The 19,924-nt window shown below is 43.7% G+C and overlaps 1 protein-coding gene across 4 annotated transcripts in view; it reads right to left on the minus strand.

Annotated features, from left to right (window-relative positions):
- Positions 1 to 1,584: 1,584 nt before the first annotated feature.
- thrb (thyroid hormone receptor beta) overlaps positions 1,585 to 19,924 on the minus strand; it is a 116,119-nt gene continuing 97,779 nt past the window's right edge. The window contains exons 1-8 of one of the 4 annotated variants that reach the window (XM_086279246.1): positions 13,549 to 14,061; positions 11,648 to 11,748; positions 11,427 to 11,574; positions 10,598 to 10,803; positions 9,544 to 9,630; positions 9,270 to 9,416; positions 8,862 to 9,120; positions 1,585 to 7,353 (exon numbers count right to left, since the gene is read on the minus strand). In XM_086279246.1, the coding sequence (XP_086135372.1) occupies positions 7,112 to 7,353; positions 8,862 to 9,120; positions 9,270 to 9,416; positions 9,544 to 9,630; positions 10,598 to 10,803; positions 11,427 to 11,574; positions 11,648 to 11,748; positions 13,549 to 13,882 (1,524 nt within the window). In that variant the 5' untranslated portion in view covers positions 13,883 to 14,061 and the 3' untranslated portion in view covers positions 1,585 to 7,111. Of the gene's footprint in view, positions 7,354 to 8,861; positions 9,121 to 9,269; positions 9,417 to 9,543; positions 9,631 to 10,597; positions 10,804 to 11,426; positions 11,575 to 11,647; positions 11,749 to 13,548; positions 14,062 to 19,924 lie in introns of those variants that run through there. The other 3 variants (XM_086279247.1, XM_086279248.1, XM_086279249.1) reach the window with 3 other exon arrangements.

The raw sequence follows: 19,924 nt of genomic DNA on the forward strand, positions 1-19,924 counted from the left end.
GATAGGACTCCTTCTTCAGCCTGGTGGCTCACTTCACTTCTGGTGTCCACTATTTGGTTCGGGGATTACCACCACGGCAGGCACCAACCACCTTACGGCCGCAGCTCAATGCAGCAGCTTCGGCAATGGAGACGCTGAACATGGTCCATTCGGACTCAATGTCCCCAGTCTCCCTCGAAATGCTGTTGAAGCTCTGCCGGAGGTGTGTGTTGAAGATCTCGCGGACTGGGGCCTCTGCTAGACGTTCCCAGCACACCCTCACTACGCGTTTAGGTGCACCGGGTCTGTCCAGCGTCCTCCCCCCGCCACCTGATCCAACTCACCACCAGGTGGTGATCAGTTGACAGCTCAGCCCCTCTCTTTACCCGAGTGTCCAGAACATATGGTGACAGGTCTGGTGATACGATTACAAAATCGATCATCGACCTGCGGCCTAGAGCGTCCTGGTGCCACGTACACTTCTGGACACTCTTATGTTCGAACAAGGTGTTCGCTATGGTCAAACTGTGATTTGCACAGAAGTCCAATAACAAAACACCGCTTGGGTTCAGATCAGGGAGGCCGTTCCTCCCAATCACGCCCCTCCAGGTCTCGCTGTCGTTACCCACGTGAGCATTGAAGTCTCCCAGCAGGACAACAGAGTCTCCAGGTGGAGCACCTTCCAGCACCCCCCACAGGGACTCTAAGAAGGCTGGGTACTCTGAACTGCCACTCGGCGCATAAGCGCAGATGACAGTCAGGACCCGTTCCCCGACCCTAAGGCGCAGGGAAAAAACCCTCTTATCCACCGGGAAAAACCCCAACGTACCGGCAGCAAGCCGAGGGGATATTAGAATACCCACCCCAGCCCGCCGCCTCTCACCAGGGGCAACTCCAGACTGAGACAGAGTCCAGCCCCGCTCCAGGAGACTGGTTCCAGAGCCCAAGCCATGCGTAGAGGTGAGCCTGACTATATCTAGCCGGTACCTCTCAACCTCACGCTCTAACTCAGGCTCCTTGCCCACCAGAGAGGTGACATTCCATGTCCCTATTGCCAGTCTTGGTAGCCGGGGATCAGTCCGCCAGGGCCTCCGCTCCTGGCCGCCACCCGGCACACAATGCGCCTGACCCCTATGGCGCCTCCTGTGGGTGGTGGGCCTGCGGGAGAATGGGCCCATGTCTCCTCTTCAGGCTTTGCCCGGCCACCAGACGCTCGCCCTCGGGCACCCTCCCCGGGCCTGGCTCCAGGGCGGGGCCCCGGTAACCCTATCCCGGGCAGAGTAAACTGTTCCCTTGATGTTCTCTTCATAAGGGTCTTCTGAATCGCTCACAGGACCAATTTGCCATGGGAGACCCTACCAGGGGGCAAAAGCCCCCAGACAACATAGCCCCTGGGATCCCTGGGACACACAAACCCCTCCACCACGATAAGGTAGCGATTCACGGAGCAAAATTAAAGCAAAATACAAAGAACGAGGTGGGCTCAAGTCTTTTGCACAGCACTGCACATTAACCTGTGTTTCATAAAATGGGTGCACAGTGAACCATTCAAACAGCCATACAGAGCACCTACAAAGTCTGAATAAGTGAAGACACCAAATCAAATTCTCTCAAAACCATCTTTATTCTTAAGACCCAAATCACAAATTCTGCAATCATCCCCCATCAGGCAAAATCAAAATCATCAGTCCTCCAAGCTGAAAATGTCCAACAGCCGTTTGAGGAACACAATATTCTTTGTTCTTCCTTTTTTTCTGCCACAGATTCACTTTCACATCTCTCTGCACCTCCTGGTCGAATTCCCGGTTTGCATTAAACAGATGACTTAAACAAGAAGACACTCAAACACACAAGGAGAGAAGAGAAATCTGTGCCGACTGTGGATGACCGCCTCCTTCTGACCACGCTGTCCCTAAACGTGCTCATGTGTGGTTTCTTTTGGACATGAATCCAGCTAATTTAACTGTTTTTATCATTTGTTTTTTTAAATACGTCTCCATCAGATGTGGAAATACATTTGAGAGCAACACTGTATCTTTTTAACACTATGCAAAAACAATATGTTCATATTATGCTAACATCCGTAAAAAAAATCTGCAGTCTGAAAATATACATCCTTTTCCTTTGTACTGTAAAATAGCTTCTCTATGGCGCAACTCTTGCTATTGGTTGTAACTGAGAAACCTTACGAGCAACAACTCACGGGAGATATCACGGCCAACATTCACCTCCTCAGGTAAAATGAACATGTTCCTAACCAGCGGTGAGCAATGACGACGTTTACGTGCACCACAGCTCTGCGTATGTGCTCAGTGAACACAGCCAGGATACAAGATACCCAATTTATAGCCGTCCCGCAAAAAAGGAAAAAAAGAAAAGTGAAACTATGTATCAAAGTGTAAAAAAACATGTCGATTATTTTGGATTAAAGCTGCATTCATCATCCTGCTGTGAACTATTTGACTGTTGCAGATCTTTGCAAGTTTTAACTCCTTGTTTTGGTTTCACTTCCTCTTCAGTGCTTTTTTCAGTAAAACGCTCAGATAACTGATCAACATGCCAACAAAGTCATCGGGAGAACCCAGAGGAACGTGGGTAGGAGCTGTCAAAGAGCCCGGCTGCTCTCCAGCTTTTTAAGCTAAACTTTCAGGATTCATATTAGAGCGCCCACAGACTGAAATAACTTTACAGGTTTGATGATATATTACTACATCAAGGCCATCATTTGCCTCAACCATAAAACTGACAGGTTTATTGTTATGAACTGCTCGACTTTATTACATTTATGAGTGAAAGTATTACTGACAGGTTATTTATATTTTTTTTTACAGAAACCAAATAATGCCCTCCTCATTGTTTTTATCCAGGTCACTGTTTCACACTGGTTCTTCTTCATGATTATTGATTATTGTGTTTTTCAGCAGTTCTTTAACTGTGACCTGCATTAGTTTTACAGTATCTATGTGACTTTTATGATAACTGTGAGACGTCTCTACCTTCAAGTTCATTCTCTGACAACGGGGCTGGCTGCACAGACAGGCTGGCTCCATCCATCCAATCACAGGGCTAGGCTTTAGATACAGTACTGTGCAAAAGTTTTGAGCCACCCTTGCCTTTATGTTTTGCCTCCAACGAGTAAGCCTGCAACGCTCTGACTTTCATCTCTTCTTCTTCTTTGTGTTAAGCTACTCCACACTGACCTATAAACCATCGGGCAATATTCAAACTGTATGTTTAGCATGAGGGAGGTGGTCTCAGTAATCCCCTCGTTGTAGCTGAAGTCAGCAAATTGAAAAATGCAACAAACTAGAAAGTAAGGAGGAACACGGGCTGATGTGAAAGAAACTGACGGCTGTCACTGTCCTGATCACACAGTGGCTCATTTTATGCTTATGATGAGCATCCTGAACATGAAGCCACAAAGAGAATGACTGCGCTGTCGGGCAGCTTCAGAGAGGGGGTGTGGTTTCACAGAAATATCATCAGCCTGTTAAAGAAACCTTTGTTCAATCTACTGCACGCTACAAAAACACATTACACATAAAGCTGTTAATCACCTAATTTTGGACTTTCAGTGGTTAAAATCTGTGCAGCTTTCTTAGTGTCTCTTTACCTGCACAGGAAAACAGAATCATCTGCACAAACTCGGGAACTGTTATTACATTTGACAGCAGTAACAAAGTTCCAGTTTTGATTCCCAGGCCAAAATTCCCCGCTCATGAGGTAGCGGCTAATTACAGCCCAACAACTATCCTGGTGGAGGACTGGCAGGCCAAATCAAGAGCAAACACAGCTTTTTGTTTTTCGGGCTGCAAACAATAGTTGCTGCTACTTTAGCTGAATGTCTGAAAAGTTACACTGCCAAATTCCTGAGACTAGACTAAAAGTCTTTAGTTAAAAAAAGACGTGAAAGAGAGCCTAAGAACCGGGAACGTGCAACAACAAACCATGTTTACCGCATAAAAATGATGCTTTTTACATGACTTTGTTCAATCTACATGTTCTAACCAACAGAAGCACACCAAAGGGACATTGAAGTCCTGAGCTGAGATCCTGGGACTGTTGGGTTGAACATTAGATAGTCAGCCAACTTCTGATGTGTTTGTGCAGCCAGCCCCTGCTACTGAGACATGAAGACATTTATTTCATTAGAAACACAGGTGATGTTACGTTAATGAGTCTAGCTCGTTGATGTTGGATGCGCGTTCTGACAGCTTTCGTCGAAGGCTTCTTCACATAACAAAGTCTTTCGTTGGCTGCAGACGCAGGGGTGCATGTAAACGTGGCCAACCGTTACGTTTCTGAATGGCTCCGTCTCAGCGGGGCCCGGCCCGGCCCTTCATGTCGACGGGGACCAGCCTGAGCTCGGGTGCCTCTCCCTCTGATTGTCTGTGCATTTATCTGAATCTGTACAGTTTGCGAGGTGTATATGTGTGAGGTCCGGGTCATTCAAACACTGCAGCAATTCTATTGCTTTGATAAAAAGGCATCACTTCACAGAAATGAGAAGAAACAAAATAAAATACAAGCTGCTTTGAGGAGTAGTGTGAAGCTCGAAAAAGCGAAATATAAAGAGCCGAGGTCTGTCAGATTGCAAACGGCAATACCATACCGAGGCTTTTTCAAGAAAAAAAACAAAACCAGAGGCTAAAGAACAAAGAGCTCTACTTTTCACAATCTCACCAGCCTCGTCAGTGTACCTTGGTGATGGCGAAGCATACAGTTTACTTGGCCTCTGAATGCCACAGGTCGGTCACAGTCGTGGAGTCGGACCCATGTGTTATCTGTGTGAGCGATACACCAATCAGCCACATCACTAAAACCAGTTACAGGTGAACACTGGTCTTCTCTGCTGGTAAACTCTCCCATTTACCAACCCTCCAACCGAGGCAGACAGAGGCCCACTCCAAAAACCACTGCCAGTACCCGAGTGGGACCCAGCATCTGTGCCAGTCTTATTGTTGTGGCTGATCAGTTGCTGCACAACAGCTGCACAGATGTACTGTACATTCTGTATATGTGCATGTGTGTTACTGTACTATATGCATGCCATCCTGCTCTTATTCAGACATGTATATAACAATACGCTTCAATCAGCCATAGCCCCAACTCACCATAGCACCATGACTTCACTGTTTTAATAGAAAGCCCACGTCCACTCACGGAGACACTAAACAAACAGAAAAAATGCTGACTAATTATCTGACTTTGAGGCAACATGGCTGAGATGAAACACTGAAATCTAATGCTGGTCTTATAGTTGAAGTTCCAACCGCAGACTGAAACACAGCAAATAGGACAGCCTGTGTGTGGACCGACAGGGAGCCAATTTATACTCAACTAAGGAAGTGGAGGGAGGATGCAGTGAGGGCATTGTTCACCTGGTTTTGGCACAACATGCAGTACTGTGACACACAGACGATCCTGGCCTCAGTGCCACCGTGTGACGAGTCTCCGGCACGACGAGCGGCTCATTTTAATGCTGCTTCTGCATTCCATTCACTGTCGCTCACGTCTACATCGCAGTTTTGGTTTTGTTGTTTCGTTGTTTTGTTTCTTGTCGAAATAAAGACAAACAGAAACTCGAGCAAGATTTTTTGCACTGTACAGGTTTGAACGCACAGAACCTCTGCATTTTCAGTTAATCTGTCAGAGTTGCATATGAAATGCTTTGAGGTTGTGCTAATTAATCATTAGTCTATAAAGTATCAAAGCACCGGTCATATCATGCTGTCTGACAATAAGTCCAAAGGCAATTAACAACAAGCGAGAGACACTCTCTCAGTTTATTAGTGTCCACACTCTGATTTCATAAACACTCTTTGCTTTCAGCCAGACACAAAGATGCTTCCTGCTCATAAACAGAGAGCTGACCTTTGACTATTTCGCTGGCCCATATATGCTGCTGTAGTGCAACAGTATTTATGCAATATCCTGCAAAATGCCACATATCATTTTAAGGGTTGAGTAAGTAGACTTACTGTTAGCTGAAAGCCCAGCGTGTGTGTGTGTGTGTGTGTGTGAAGGGCCAGAGAGAAGTTGTGTTTGCAGTGTGCACTGCCACCGTGTGAAGTTTGAGGGGACTCATTACTCTAGTAGAGACACTCCAACAGACTAGTGTCCTTAGATTTGTGCGTCATGCAGACTATCGGTTTATCCTTTGACTAAAAGCATCCTGTTTAGCGCTGCCTCGTTAAGGTTCGCCTTACCTAACGAGCCACTTTCTTCCAATAGGACGGCTTCGGGAAGCCTGGCTCAGGACGAGCTCTACCGCCTGCAGCAAACGAGTGTCACAGAAGGTGCGAGAAAAACCTTTGGAAACCTCGATTTAATAGCAGTCCAAGTGCTGGGATTGTTTTTACATATATTTAGTAAATGATTTGAAACTTTGGTCATGTTTAATAGGAACAATCAGCATTGCAACATCAACTGAGAAAAGACACACAGGTCCCCTTTAATATTGCAAAATCCTGCTCAGGTTTCTCGCTCGGAGCGTGTCTCGAGCTGACGTTTGTTTTTCCGACAGCTCTGGAATGCAGCGTTGCAACTTAACCTCGTAATGTGCGGCTGCCGAGAGACTTGCAGACACCTGCGAGCTGCGGTCCGTTAGAGTACGCGTTTTTAACGGTCACAGTAGGATGGCGAGGCACCGGACAGACTGGACACTCACCAGATGGACGAAGGTTGATATATTAATGCGGTAAAGTGGAGCGGGTTTGCTGACGGCGTCTCGTGTCGTGGATGAGGCGAGCAGCCGAGTATTTCAACATAAAGGAAGGAATATACAACATGTGCTTGGCTTCTAACGAACAAACAAGTGTTGATAAGATTACCATGATGCAATAATGAAAACAAAAAACCTAGAGTCAAATCTGAGGTGAGATGTTATATCCATGACAACAATAACAGAACAAACCAGAAAAGTCAAAAAGCTATTCACATGTACCCGCACTGTCAGGAATGGTTTCATCCAAAAATAGACCAGAGAGCTACTCTAAGGTGGAATGAAGTGACACTCAGTAGTGCTGTTAGAAGGTTCGTTGTGACGGGCTTTCTGCTGGTTCCACCCCTGAGACCACCAGGGTGCCCAGGCGCACACACACGCACGCACACACACACAGAAATCCACTGGTCAGTCCTCGAAGACCTCCAGAAACAGAGGAGGGAACAGCTCGGTGGGACACTCCACTTTCATGTGGAGGAATCGGCTGGCGTGGCAGGTGCCGATCATCCGCAGGTCTGTCACCTTCATTAGCAGCTTGGGCCAGAAATGTGCCACTTTGTGTTTGCGGTAGTTGATATAATGTTCAAAGGCCAACAGGAACTCCTCTTGGCAACGCTCGATTCGCTCCACACTAGTTAGGCCTGGACGATCTGAAGACACAAGCACACCAACAGTGTTGTTATGCAGCGTCCTGCAGAGCTGTAAAGCGTTTGTCCCTGAGGAACAGTGCTGAGAGAACCCTGATAACCTTTGGTCTTCCTTTGCTAATAGGAAGGATGGCTTACAATAGCTTAATTACAACTCACAAGGGTCTATCTATGACTGATTTGATTATGTGTTTGGGATCACTGTCATACTGGAATATGAAGATCATCCCAGTTGGATCCAAATCTGACTTAACTGGATCTCCAGCACCACTGGCTGCTGTGTGGATGCTCCCTCACCTCCTTCCACCCAGTTATTGTGTATTTGGCATATCTGAGCCTATTCCTCCTGTTTCCCTCACTTAGGCATGGCTTCTTCTTCTGCGATGAAGCCCTGTGCATGAGGAAGCAGCCTTAACACAACTGTCAAATACTGTTCTTCTTCTTTTGTCCTCGTTGTTTTTAAGGACACGCTGCACACCGCGCACAGTTTCAGTCAAAAGCTTTTTATGGAGAATCACCTGGTTGCTGTATTTGTCAATTCCTGTATTATTTGGGATGATTTGGAACAAATGTGGTGGAGGTAGGGCTCTGATCAGGTGTGTGGTTTATATAAGTAGATATATCTGTAAACATATATATCGTTATACGTGTTACCGAGGTTATAAAAAAATACATGTAAGAAATTATAATGAAGAACTTGTGATGGAGACGGCATGAACAGGAGGTTGGATTAAATGAGCTCGTGCTGCTCGTTTCTGAACATGTAAGTTATTTATAATTATTATTGTTTTGTTTGTTTGTCTGTTTTTTCTCTCTTGTTGTTCTTATACTATTTAAACATGTCCAAAATAAAGATCCAGTACAAATACATTGTGTTCATGCCTTGAATGACTCTTATGTCATTTCTGACTGAAAATGAGTTAAACACAGGCGCAGCTGTGGATACACTACAGTGTCAGTTATTATTTATTGCAGTACTCACAATTATTTTTCTTTTTTGGTACAAATAGTACGAAACAAAAAAAATTTAAAATTTAAAGATGATCAATAAACACAAATAATTAACTTTCTATCCCAAAGCGATTCGTTGCCCCAATAGCAGTGTTATCTAACCGTCAGTGGATACTGTAAAGTGTCAGGACAGATGGGTCTGCACCATAAAGCACACGAGTATTGATCTTCAATGAGAGTATTACAGAGAAATGCCAGTGGAGCCAGAAACAAGCTAACAGGCCAAAGCTCCTCACAATGATTACGGTGATTAATTGATTAAACTGTGGTTTGATATAGATTTCATGTCAAAACCAAGTATTCACACAAGCTGTGCAGCTGCAGATTCACGCTGCTGTACTTCCTAAAAATCTGTTCCCTGTAAGCCGACGTTACCAACGGTGTAATAAGAACGCAGTAACGCCGCTGTGCTAAAACAGAGCGAGACCTAGAAGAGCGAGAAAGAAAACCCTTTAATAACCTCTTATGTACTCGGATAAGTGTGCACTCTAGGCGATTACCGGATGAAAGCAGGATAACAGCTTGCAGAAGAGCCACCTCAGAGTCATCCAAGTTAAAGGAGGACAGCGACACGCCAAGGTCAAAGATGGCGTCTGAGACGACGCCCAAGCCTCCGTTCTTGAGCTGACCTCGTGTCACTGCCATCTCGCCGTTGAGTGTGAGGGTCTCGCTCTCTGGATCGTAGCGAACAGCAGCCCGCAGCGACATGATCTCCATGCAACAGCCTTTCAACAGGATGATCTGGTCTTCACAAGGCAGCTGGGTTAAAGAGAAGAATGGCTTATTTAGGGACAGGTGGAACTTCCATTATGTCAAAGACTGTGAAAGATTCATATTCAATCTGAATATACAGCTTTAACCACTCAGTGACACATTCACAGTCACCCTTTCCACTCAAACAAACCTACCTCACAGAACATAGGCAGTTTTTTGGCAAAGTCCACCACTCGGGTTATGGCAGGGGTGATAATTTTTGTAAACTGACTGAAGGCTTCTATGTCCACTTTACTTCCTTCAGGTGCATTATCCGTGGACGCTTGACCAATATCCTCAGGCTGAAAGAACGAGGAGTGGACATCAGCTGGTTTCATCGCATCATTTGTTATTTATCCATCGTTTTACATGTAAATGGCTGAAAACCCGTCGTTAGGCTCAACTGAACCGTGTATCTGTGTGTCTTACCTTAGCTTCCTTCACCCCCGCTGCACTCTGGTCAGAAGTATAGAATAAATTACATGTTATTTCATTAAGAAGCATTGCTTCCTCGACCTGTTGGATAATCAACAGGAATCGTGAAGTTTCAATGAAGAACCCGTGTCAAGCCAACTAAAATAAAACAAGTTAAAACTGAAGACAGATGAAAGAGTGCGCAGACAGAAAACAGGTAAAGACAGAAATAGGACACGAGTTTCCACAGCAAGACTCGGGACCACGGATCAAACGGGTCCTCGGGAACGCTCTTCATCGGATCTTTGTATGAGACCTCAATCAAATCTTTGGTCACGTTTTCAACACTTTTTGAAACAAATTGCATGAAAAACAACAGTTTGCAGACAGATTAGGCTGTGTTCATGTTGCTGCAGGGAAAGTCTTTCCCCCCCGTTTCCCCAGTATCCTGAAAAATAAGCCTTCTTTTTTTGCCAAACCCCGCCGATCAAATAATTCTGCGATTAATGAGCGTTCCCTTTAATCGTGCCATAGAAACTCAGTATAACGCCAACAAACAGCTGACAGACTCTCAGTCCGGACAGAGTAATCAAACTTAACAGAAAAAGCAAAATTAGTCAAAAACAGAGTGAGGTGTGAAATCAAAAGCTACAAACAGAAAGAGAGGAAAATTTAACAGCACGAAAAAAAGCAAGTCATTAGTATTAGCAATTAAAAGTTGCTGCTCGGCAAAACATAAGACAAGAGTAAGATGTTCCAATATAAATTAGTGCTGCTGCGTTGAGGAAACACTTTTCTCCATCGTCCAGCTAATTCTCCCCACTCTACAAGGAGATACAAAAAAACACATGGACATATTAACATAGGGAACAGTGGAACAATGGTGGTGGAAGAGGAGGAGACGGGGACATGAAGCGGAAGGGGGCTGGGACGGGTTGGAAGCGGGCTGAGATGGGCGGGAGGGGGAGGTAGGTGGGGGTCAGGGGGGTTGGTGGTTTGAACAGGGCACAGTAATCGATACAATCAAGGCTTTGGTGAGGAGGGAAGGAGGAGGAGGACGATGTCTCACCAGGAATTTCCGCTTCTGCTTCCAGTGGTTGCCCTGGGCGTTTGTGGCCATATGGGCTTCGGTCACCATACGGATGAGGTCCCACTCCTCTTGGGTGGGCTCCAGTCGGTCCCACGCCGTCTTCTGCAGTTCCTCCCTCCGACGGCGCTCCCGGTTCTCCTCGATTAGCTTCCGCTTGGCAAGCCGCTTGCTGTCATCCAACACCACTGGGGCAAATAAAGGGGGTCAGCAGGGGTCCAAGGGAGGCCAAGAGAGTGGACGGGAAGGAAAAGGAAAGAGGGAGAGGAGGGGGGAGGGTAGGGGGGCATAAAATGATGACTCGCTGAGGTGCAGAGTTGTTCCAACACAGAACATGACATCCCGCTGAGGTGACACTTGTTCATGCTTCATGATTGTTCTTGTGTTTTGAACCGTTTTATGTTTTGGACGTTCAGAAAATGATGCAGATACAATGTAGCAGGAGGCTTTAAGAGTCAAATGACCCACACATGAAAACAAACTTTCCATTGTATGAAAAATGTGAAAGGCACAATCAAACAAAACGTGAATATGGAGACCATTATTTGTTTTTCCATGTGGTGAAAAATCATCACTGCTTTTATTTGGAGTAAATATATTTCAGGTGATGACAAACCCTGATGAACTTTCTTTAAATCCAACTTTTCTTTGTTGATTTTGTTACTAATTCTGCACTTTCTTTATAAATGGCATTGTTTTTGTAAATAAATGTCAGAATTCTTTTTTTCCAATTGAAGAACAGCAGAAATGCAAAAGTGACATAAAAGCTATAAAGACAAGAGTCAAATATCCTGTTACTGAGGCCACTTACAGTCTGTTGCCATTCCCACTGCAATGCACTTCTTGAAGCGACATTCCTGGCACTGGTTCCTGGTCACTTTGTCAATAACACATTTGCCCTCGTACTTACAGGCGTAAGTTGGATTGAGATTCTTCTGGATTGTCCGCCTGAAGAATCCCTAGAAAACAGAAGGCGACGTGATCAGAACAGGGAGACGGCGAAGGCTGAGGCCATGTGGTCACATGGTTTACCTTGCAACCTTCACAGGTAATACAGCGATAGTGGTAGCCTGTAGCTTTGTCCCCACACACTACGCATAGCTCATCCTTGTCCAGGTAACTTGGTATGTACCCTAGAGAGAAAAGAAGGAGACAACTGGATTTGTTTTAATTTTAAAAATAAGGCAAACGAATGTCAAGTAAATTTGACGACTGCCATTCACAATGTTTGTCCAAACACATTCATTTTTTATTAGATATTAATTAAAATTGGGGCAATGTACTATTCTTTGCACAGTAGTAAAAAGATAATTGTATACACACTCACACACACACATATATGAATGAATGTGTGCATTTGCATAAAATACACACTACAGAATGATGTAACATGACTCGTTGTAGTCCTGTTAAAAACTACACCCCCCATGACTCAGCAGTGGGCACGTCTGTCGCTGGCCCATCTTCTTTATAATATTTCTTCACTTTGTTGAGATTTGCAGGGAAGTTTTCATGCACAGCTCTGACACTGAGTTGAGGTCTAGATTTTGATCAGGCACCACTCCCCCCAAGGCCTTAGCTTTAGCTTGAGTCTGGAATACTTTTGTATACAGAGACGTTCATGGTCAGCTCAGAGACTATAACGTATTCAGGATCTGTGGCTGCTAAACGAGTCCAAATCATCACTGCTCCACTGCTGTCCTCGACAGTTGCTATGCAGCATTTGTACTGCCCTGCTGTGTTTGGTTTTCTCCAAACAAGGTGCTTTATCTCTTGACATCGCTGCTTTGCAAAGTTCTTGTGGTGTTGAGGTTTGTTCCTAAGTCTAAGCCATGCTGTCATGTTATTTTAGAGGCTTTCTTCTGGCAACGCTTACAAACAAGCGATAGTTGTTCAGTTTCTTTCTAATTCTACTGCTATGAACATGCTAACTGAAGCCTGTAGAGTCTGAGATGTTGGTCTTGGATTTTTGGCATTTTCTGAATATTGCGTAGTTTGACGATGGGGTGAATTTGTTGAGACCTTGGCTCTTGGGAACCTGTGGAATTGTTTTAGTAGTTACCTGAATGCTCTAGATGAGCAAACTGCCAAAACCTGTTCTTTTCTGTAGGTGGTCACACTTGCTAACAGCAGAGTGTGGAGTGGCAGGTAAACGCTGATGCTTCTAACACACTTCATGGAAAAATCTTTGTAGACTCTAATATTGTGGAGTCTATCTTGTATTTGAGATTGGGTTGAGTGAATTCTGTCACCAGGACAGCAGGTTAACAAACCGATCAATATCTTTTGTCAGCCTTCTGTTGCCTCAACAGCAATCAATAAGGAACCCCGTCTACCTCAATCAAACACAGCTACAAGCCCTGATCACAGACCAGCGCACGATGCCTTATGTCTTGGATTTATGCTTATCGGACTTAATTCGAAAATCCCAGACATCATTGATCGATGATCAAGAAGGACCAATCATCAGTTTGAGCAAGTGTATTACAAGTCTGTTATATTATAGACACACACACACACACACACACACACACACACACACACACACACAGACACACACAGCTAAACTCAAATACACACACACACACACACACACACACACACACACACACACACACAACTAAACTCAAATACACACACACATGTGCACACACACACACATGTGCACACACACACACACACACACAGACACACACAGCTAAACTCAAACACACACACACAACTAAACTCAAATACACACACACACACACACACACACACACACACACACACACGCTTGCATACACACAAACCCAGTTAATTACAGACAGTGGAGACTGTTTAAGTTACTCGCAACTTCAACAAGTTAAACAACCTGAACACGTCCGAGCTGCAGTTCCAGCCCCTCAGGTACTTTGTTAAAGAGCTAAATAATCACAGCCTGCATGTCGTACCTTTTCTGTGCGCACTCTGCATCCACCGCAGGTGTGAAAATTCAGGTTTGATCTCGGGGAAGTACTCAGGCTGGTGGAAGTGACTGAGAGGGACCTCCATGCTGCAAAACTCACTCTTAAAAACAGAAGGACCCGCGGCGTAGGAGCACGAGTAGTGCTGGCTGGGGGACCAAGCCTGCTCCATGCAGGGTGGATGATGAAGGGGCTGAGGCTCACAGTTGCCATACCCGGACCCTTCGTCCGAGTACATGCAATATTCCCCACCTCCCTGCACCGAATAGCTTCCGACGCCGGTGTGAGGCATCTCGTACATGTCCGGAATGCAATAGTTCATGATGAAGACCTTCAGCAGAGCACCATAAAAACTTCTGGGTCTACCCGGAGAACTATCTGCTCTCAAAAAAGAAAAACCTGAGCTGGCATCAAGCCACGAAATGAAGAAAATAACTCCTGATCTGAAAGGACTTGATGGAGTTGACCGTACTTAGGAGCAAACGCTTTATCCAACAAATCCACAGACCACAAACAACACCTTGCAACTGCCCCACCCGCCACCACCCGGCCGAATTGGGAAGCAGAGATTTATGACGACATAGGGCTCTAATCTTACACTTCACAAATCCGTGATGTACCACAGACAGTGGCGATGTCACAGATTAAGACATTACATGATGCACCTACTGTAAGAAACATCTCACACACACAAATCTAAAGAAAAGCTGGTCCACGAAAACACAAATGGTTAAAAAACCTGCCTGAGGAGGGGTCGCATATGATACAAGAATTATCTTAACCGCGATCCTTTCCTAACCTCATAACCTTGGCCTTTACATTTTGACCATTGCTTATCCTCTGGGTATTTTAACAGAACCGACTAACAAGTTCCCTTAGGTCAGTTTATTCTTGAAGCCACTTGGTGAGTACTACAACACTAAGAAGGTTCTAAGAAGGGTTTTAACACATGGCCCTGATTTTTCACCAATAAGACTCTAATGTGTATTTAGATCCTGCTGTGCAGCTTATGGAAAGATAGGGCACATATTAGTGCAATTATTTGGGATTTACTTAGAATAATGAATACCTGCACAAAAACCAAAATAACATTTTGGTTTAGGTCAGCAGCTAAATCAAATTCAGGGATTGCGCCATGAAAAACTGTGCGAATGCATGTAAATGTACAAAATAGCACTAAGATTTATTGTCTCTTGTTGCGCGAAGAATTTTAAATTGCTGAAAAACATTTAGTGTGGAAATTTGTAAACCAAAAATTCCAATTTATTTGTTTTTCTTGTCACTTTTAGACTCAACTAATTGTTTGCAAAATTAGTTGAGTCTAAAAGTGTTTTATATATCTCTATATATTTATATATATCTATATATATAGATTTAAACAATGAAACATTGTGTGGTCCGTTTCTGTAAAGGCACTTATTAATCCCAGAGAGGTTATGCTCAGTCATACTAATGAGGCGTCCTCGTCAATAATAATGACAGCCTTGAGATTTAAATGTATTTCAAATTTGCACGGTAAACAATATTTTGTCACACACAGGTGTTAAAGTGGCAAACAGCGGGTCAGCATCATTAGAAAATATGAATTAAGAATGGAAGTCACTGACATTAATATGCATCTCGAGGCAGATGACCAAATATTATAGTCCATTTATGAATTACAGTAAATTATCATTTCATGTCAAATCATTGAAACTCTGCATGATGCCATGGACGAGCTTTTAAAATAAAAACTCTTTTTTCTTTTAATTTAGCATCACCAATGTCTCTAGTTAAGACTGACCAAAAAAAGTAGACCACCTGAAAATAGTAACAGTGCCACAATCACCTATTACAATCTGTTTAAAGGTCTGTTTTGGTATGTTGCATATCCATCCAAGTCAACCAAAAGATGTCATCTCTCCAGCGTATCCTGGGTCTACCCCGAGGTCTCCGCCTGGTGGGACATTACTGGACCGCCCCACAGAGGAGGTGCCCCTGGTCATCATCCCATCCCAACTGCCTCCTGTCGACACAGAAGAGCACGGGCTCTACCCCAAATATCTGGACTCTACACCCTGTCTCTGTGGGTGAGCACAGCTCAATCCAGCCACAAACCACTCCAGTACAAGCTGGCAGTCATTACTCCATGAAACAACAAAACCACGTCATCTGCCAGAGCTAAAACTGAACCAGACACTATGTGCCCCATGACTGTGCTTACAATTCTGTTCATAAAAATGATGCAGAGCATTGGTGTCAACGAGCAGCCCTGGGAGAGTCCAACACCCACCAAGAAACAGTCAGACCAATGCAGACCAGCTCTGGTGTTGCAGGGACAAATAGCTTGCAACAACGAGCATGATATCCCATACTCCCAAAGCACCCGCCCTGCACAATAACTTAAGGGATGTGGTTGAATGGTACTAGTACTACTACTACTCCCATCCAATGTTGTGCAAATCTGCGTTGCGCACAAAAAAAAAAAAAAAACTAACCTGAATTGAAATTAAAATTAAAACTTTAACAATTCTGTTTGCAGTGTGAGTCAGTGACTGGCTGCTCCCGTATGGGATCAGAACGATGCCACCTTATCCCAAAGTCCAGCCAATGATGTGATTCACATTCGTATATACGCAGCTGATCAACGTGGCTGACAGGCTATGACAGCGTCCTTATGTGCCGGTGTTTTAGCAAAGCGGCTGATGTGGAGTGAAGCCACGTTAATGACAACGTGTACAACCATTGGAGATGTGAGCAGGACAGACGGAACAACTGACGGGAAAAGTGTGGACTTTATACCAGTTTTTAAATCGTGTTGATCGGCCACGTAAAACCAGAGTTATGATAAAATATCTGCAGTGTTTGGTTTTCTTCCTGAATACTGTCGTTGTTTATATTTACTGCAGGAAGAAACGGTAAAAACGGCGTTTTATAAGGAAAACGCTCGAAAGCCTGTGAGCAAAAATACCAAAACTCCCAGCCTTTCCTATTGGTGGAAAAATGTACCATGTGGACCAATCAAAGAATGATATGGCAACATGGCCTTTAGTTGTTTAGGACGGGGGAAGTTTTAGGAGTGACGGCGTGTTTGAGATGTGAGAGATTTGAGACGTTTAGCACAAATCTTGTGTAGTTAGTGTGTAGTCAGTGTGTAGTCAGTGTGTAGTCAGTGTGTAGTTAGTGTGTAGTTAGTGTGTAGTTAGTGTGTAGTTAGTGTGTAGTCAGTGTGTAGTTAGTGTGTAGTCAGTGTGTAGTTAGTGTGTAGTCAGTGTGTAGTTAGTGTGTAGTTAGTGTGTAGTCAGTGTGTAGTTAGTGTGTAGTCAGTGTGTAGTCAGTGTGTAGTCAGTGTGTAGTTAGTGTGTAGTCAGTGTGTAGTCAGTGTGTAGTCAGTGTGTAGTTAGTGTGTAGTTAGTGTGTAGTCAGTGTGTAGTTAGTGTGTAGTCAGTGTGTAGTTAGTGTGTAGTTAGTGTGTAGTTAGTGTATAGTTAGTGTGTAGTTAGTGTGTAGTTAGTGTGTAGTCAGTGTGTAGTTAGTGTGTAGTCAGTGTGTAGTTAGTGTGTAGTTAGTGTGTAGTTAGTGTGTAGTTAGTGTGTAGTTAGTGTATAGTTAGTGTGTAGTTAGTGTGTAGTTAGTGTGTAGTCAGTGTGTAGTTAGTGTGTAGTCAGTGTGTAGTTAGTGTGTAGTCAGTGTGTAGTCAGTGTGTAGTTAGTGTGTAGTTAGTGTGTAGTCAGTGTGTAGTCAGTGTGTAGTTAGTGTGTAGTTAGTGTGTAGTCAGTGTGTAGTTAGTGTGTAGTCAGTGTGTAGTCAGTGTGTAGTCAGTGTGTAGTCAGTGTGTAGTTAGTGTGTAGTTAGTGTGTAGTTAGTGTGTAGTCAGTGTGTAGTTAGTGTGTAGTTAGTGTGTAGTTAGTGTGTAGTCAGTGTGTAGTTAGTGTGTAGTTAGTGTGTAGTTAGTGTGTAGTCAGTGTGTAGTGTAGTCAGTAGTGTTGTTGTGTGTCAGAACAATGAGGTGCCTGCTGAGTGTTACAGGTGTTACAGCAGTGACACATCTGCTGCTGTCAGGCCTGCAGGTATCAGGCTGTTGTTCTCCTTCATCTCATAGTGGACACAAATTATTTTTTGGAGCGGCACAAATAATTTGTGTGGCATCAGATTTGATGCAGAACAGCTGATTGTTCTGTGAATAGTTTGAAATGTTTGTTTAAAAAACGCCTCAGTAACTTTTTTGCAGAAGTAACTATATAATTAATTACCCAACATTGGTCATTATTTACTGTATTTTGCAGACAGAGTTACAGACTCTCTCCCAGACCACAGACTCAGAATACAGTCAGAGCTTTATAAAAAAAAAGAAAAAAAGAAAGAAAGTTGTGTTTTCAAAATTGGAGTTCAAATTATTTTTCCTTCCAATAGTGTTAACATGCTGCACAGGACAGGAACACGATTTTTATAATTTTCATTGTAAGTGGGCTAAAGCAGTTAATTAAAAGTAGTCTAACATAAATGCTGTAATTTGATTACTTTAATAAACATGTAACTTGGATGGATTGGATGCTGGCGTGACCACAGTGCTCACGTCTGCTGTTGCTCACAGTGGTCCAAGGGGACGCTCAGGGAGCTTGTGTTCGCTCAGACACGTGAAACATTAGAGGGAACATTGCTCCCACCCACGCTTAAATATCCTTGACAGGATGAAGAGCTGGTCTCAGTTTCTGTGACCGAGACAAAAACTGCTTCTCCAGAATCTGAGGTTTTAGTACCAGGTGGATACTCGTCTCCAGTACCCTGACATAGTCCCAGGGAGGCTGAGAAGCACGATCCCCTAAAGCTGGTAGACTTTCTCCGATCCCCCTTCTTGAAGAACTACCACACCGTGTACCAAATTTCACACTTAATTTTATATTTAATCAAATAGGTAAGAAATAATAATATACATCTGACACACAAGACATAAATATGTGTAACAGACGTCTCCCATCCAAGTACTAACCAGTCCCGACCCCGCTTAGCTTAGGGCTGGGTATCGTCACTGATTTCTAGAATCGATTCAATTCCGATTCACAAGGTCCCGAATCGATTCGATCCACGATTCGATTTAATTCGATTTGATTCGATTCGATTCTGGGAAATTTTGACAGTCAGAAATATTATAATTCAGATCAGTACATTTACATATTTTTGTATCAATAAAAAGGAAGCTGACACACGCAAGACTTTATCAAAGGTGTGAGCATCACAGCGAGGCCTTTGTGTCAAAGTAGCTGAAGATAAAACACAGAAAAACATGAAGGAGATTTTCCTGTTCTGGGATTTTATAAAAATATTCTGCAGTACATCAAAAACGAAAGAAAACCATTAATCAACACATGAACATTACCTCTGAAGTTACAGCGGTTTTATTAGAGACACGGCTAAGCGTTTTGCATTTTGCTTAATTTTAAAAAGTTTAAATTTGTTCAATATTGAACAGCAGAAATTAGGTTTACTTTTCAGAAGTAAGTAAAAGGGAAAAAAAAACGTCGGCCGACAGCGCTGTAAACAACGGTAGACTTGTGTGTAACAAGCAAGCGAATAATGCAGAAAAGAGAGAGAGAGAGAGAGAGAGAGAGAGCTGTGCATGAAGTGTGATTTTTATCCTGAAAAGTCAGCAAAAGTCAGAGTGAATTCATGACGATGTTTATGTGAAGCGTGGTTTGGATCTTCTTTTGCTGCTGGTTCGGTCAATATTGTTTGGAGAGAGATAAAACTAACAGCCATATGATCAGCGCAAAAAGGGCGTAAACACACAGCACGGACCCGCGGATCAGAATCAGCGAGCTGTCGGCTTTCAGCCCCGACCGTCAGCTGAGAAAAGCGACATCTAACTGATCCTGATCCGTCGGCGCTGTGTGTTTACGTCTTTGTGCAGAAGCCGTGCACCTGCTCTCATTTACTGTCTTAGCTGTTTGGTGGTTGTTGAAATTTTGTGATCTTTCACCTGAGATTCTGGCATTTCGGGCAAAATAAATTTATATTAAAAAATCGATTCAGGATTTTAATGAATCGATTTTACGTTATCCAAGCTAGAATCGATTTTAATCGATAAATCGATTATAAAAACCCACCCCTAGCTTAGCTCCTGAAACCAGACAAGCTCAGGGTGGTACGGTGGTAAACTAACAGATGTCCAAAGTTATTACATTTTAATCTGAAACGTGGTGGTGGGAGTAGAGAACCACTTTTCTATGCCTTGTGCAGGACTCACAAAGTTTGTACAAAAAAGGGAACTCATTACATACAATAATCCTCATATACTGTAGCATCTACATGTGTGTGTTTATAGACAGAAGCTGGCTAGTGTAAGACCAGCATGAGTAAAGAGTTCATGGGGAAATACGAGAAAGCT

Source organism: Aulonocara sp. 'chitande type north' Nkhata Bay, linkage group LG22, assembly GCF_057382095.1.
Source record: "Aulonocara sp. 'chitande type north' Nkhata Bay isolate Kocher_YH1m ecotype deep benthic linkage group LG22, A_spYH_male_GT1.1, whole genome shotgun sequence".
Classification (NCBI taxonomy): Eukaryota; Metazoa; Chordata; class Actinopteri; order Cichliformes; family Cichlidae; genus Aulonocara; species Aulonocara sp. 'chitande type north' Nkhata Bay.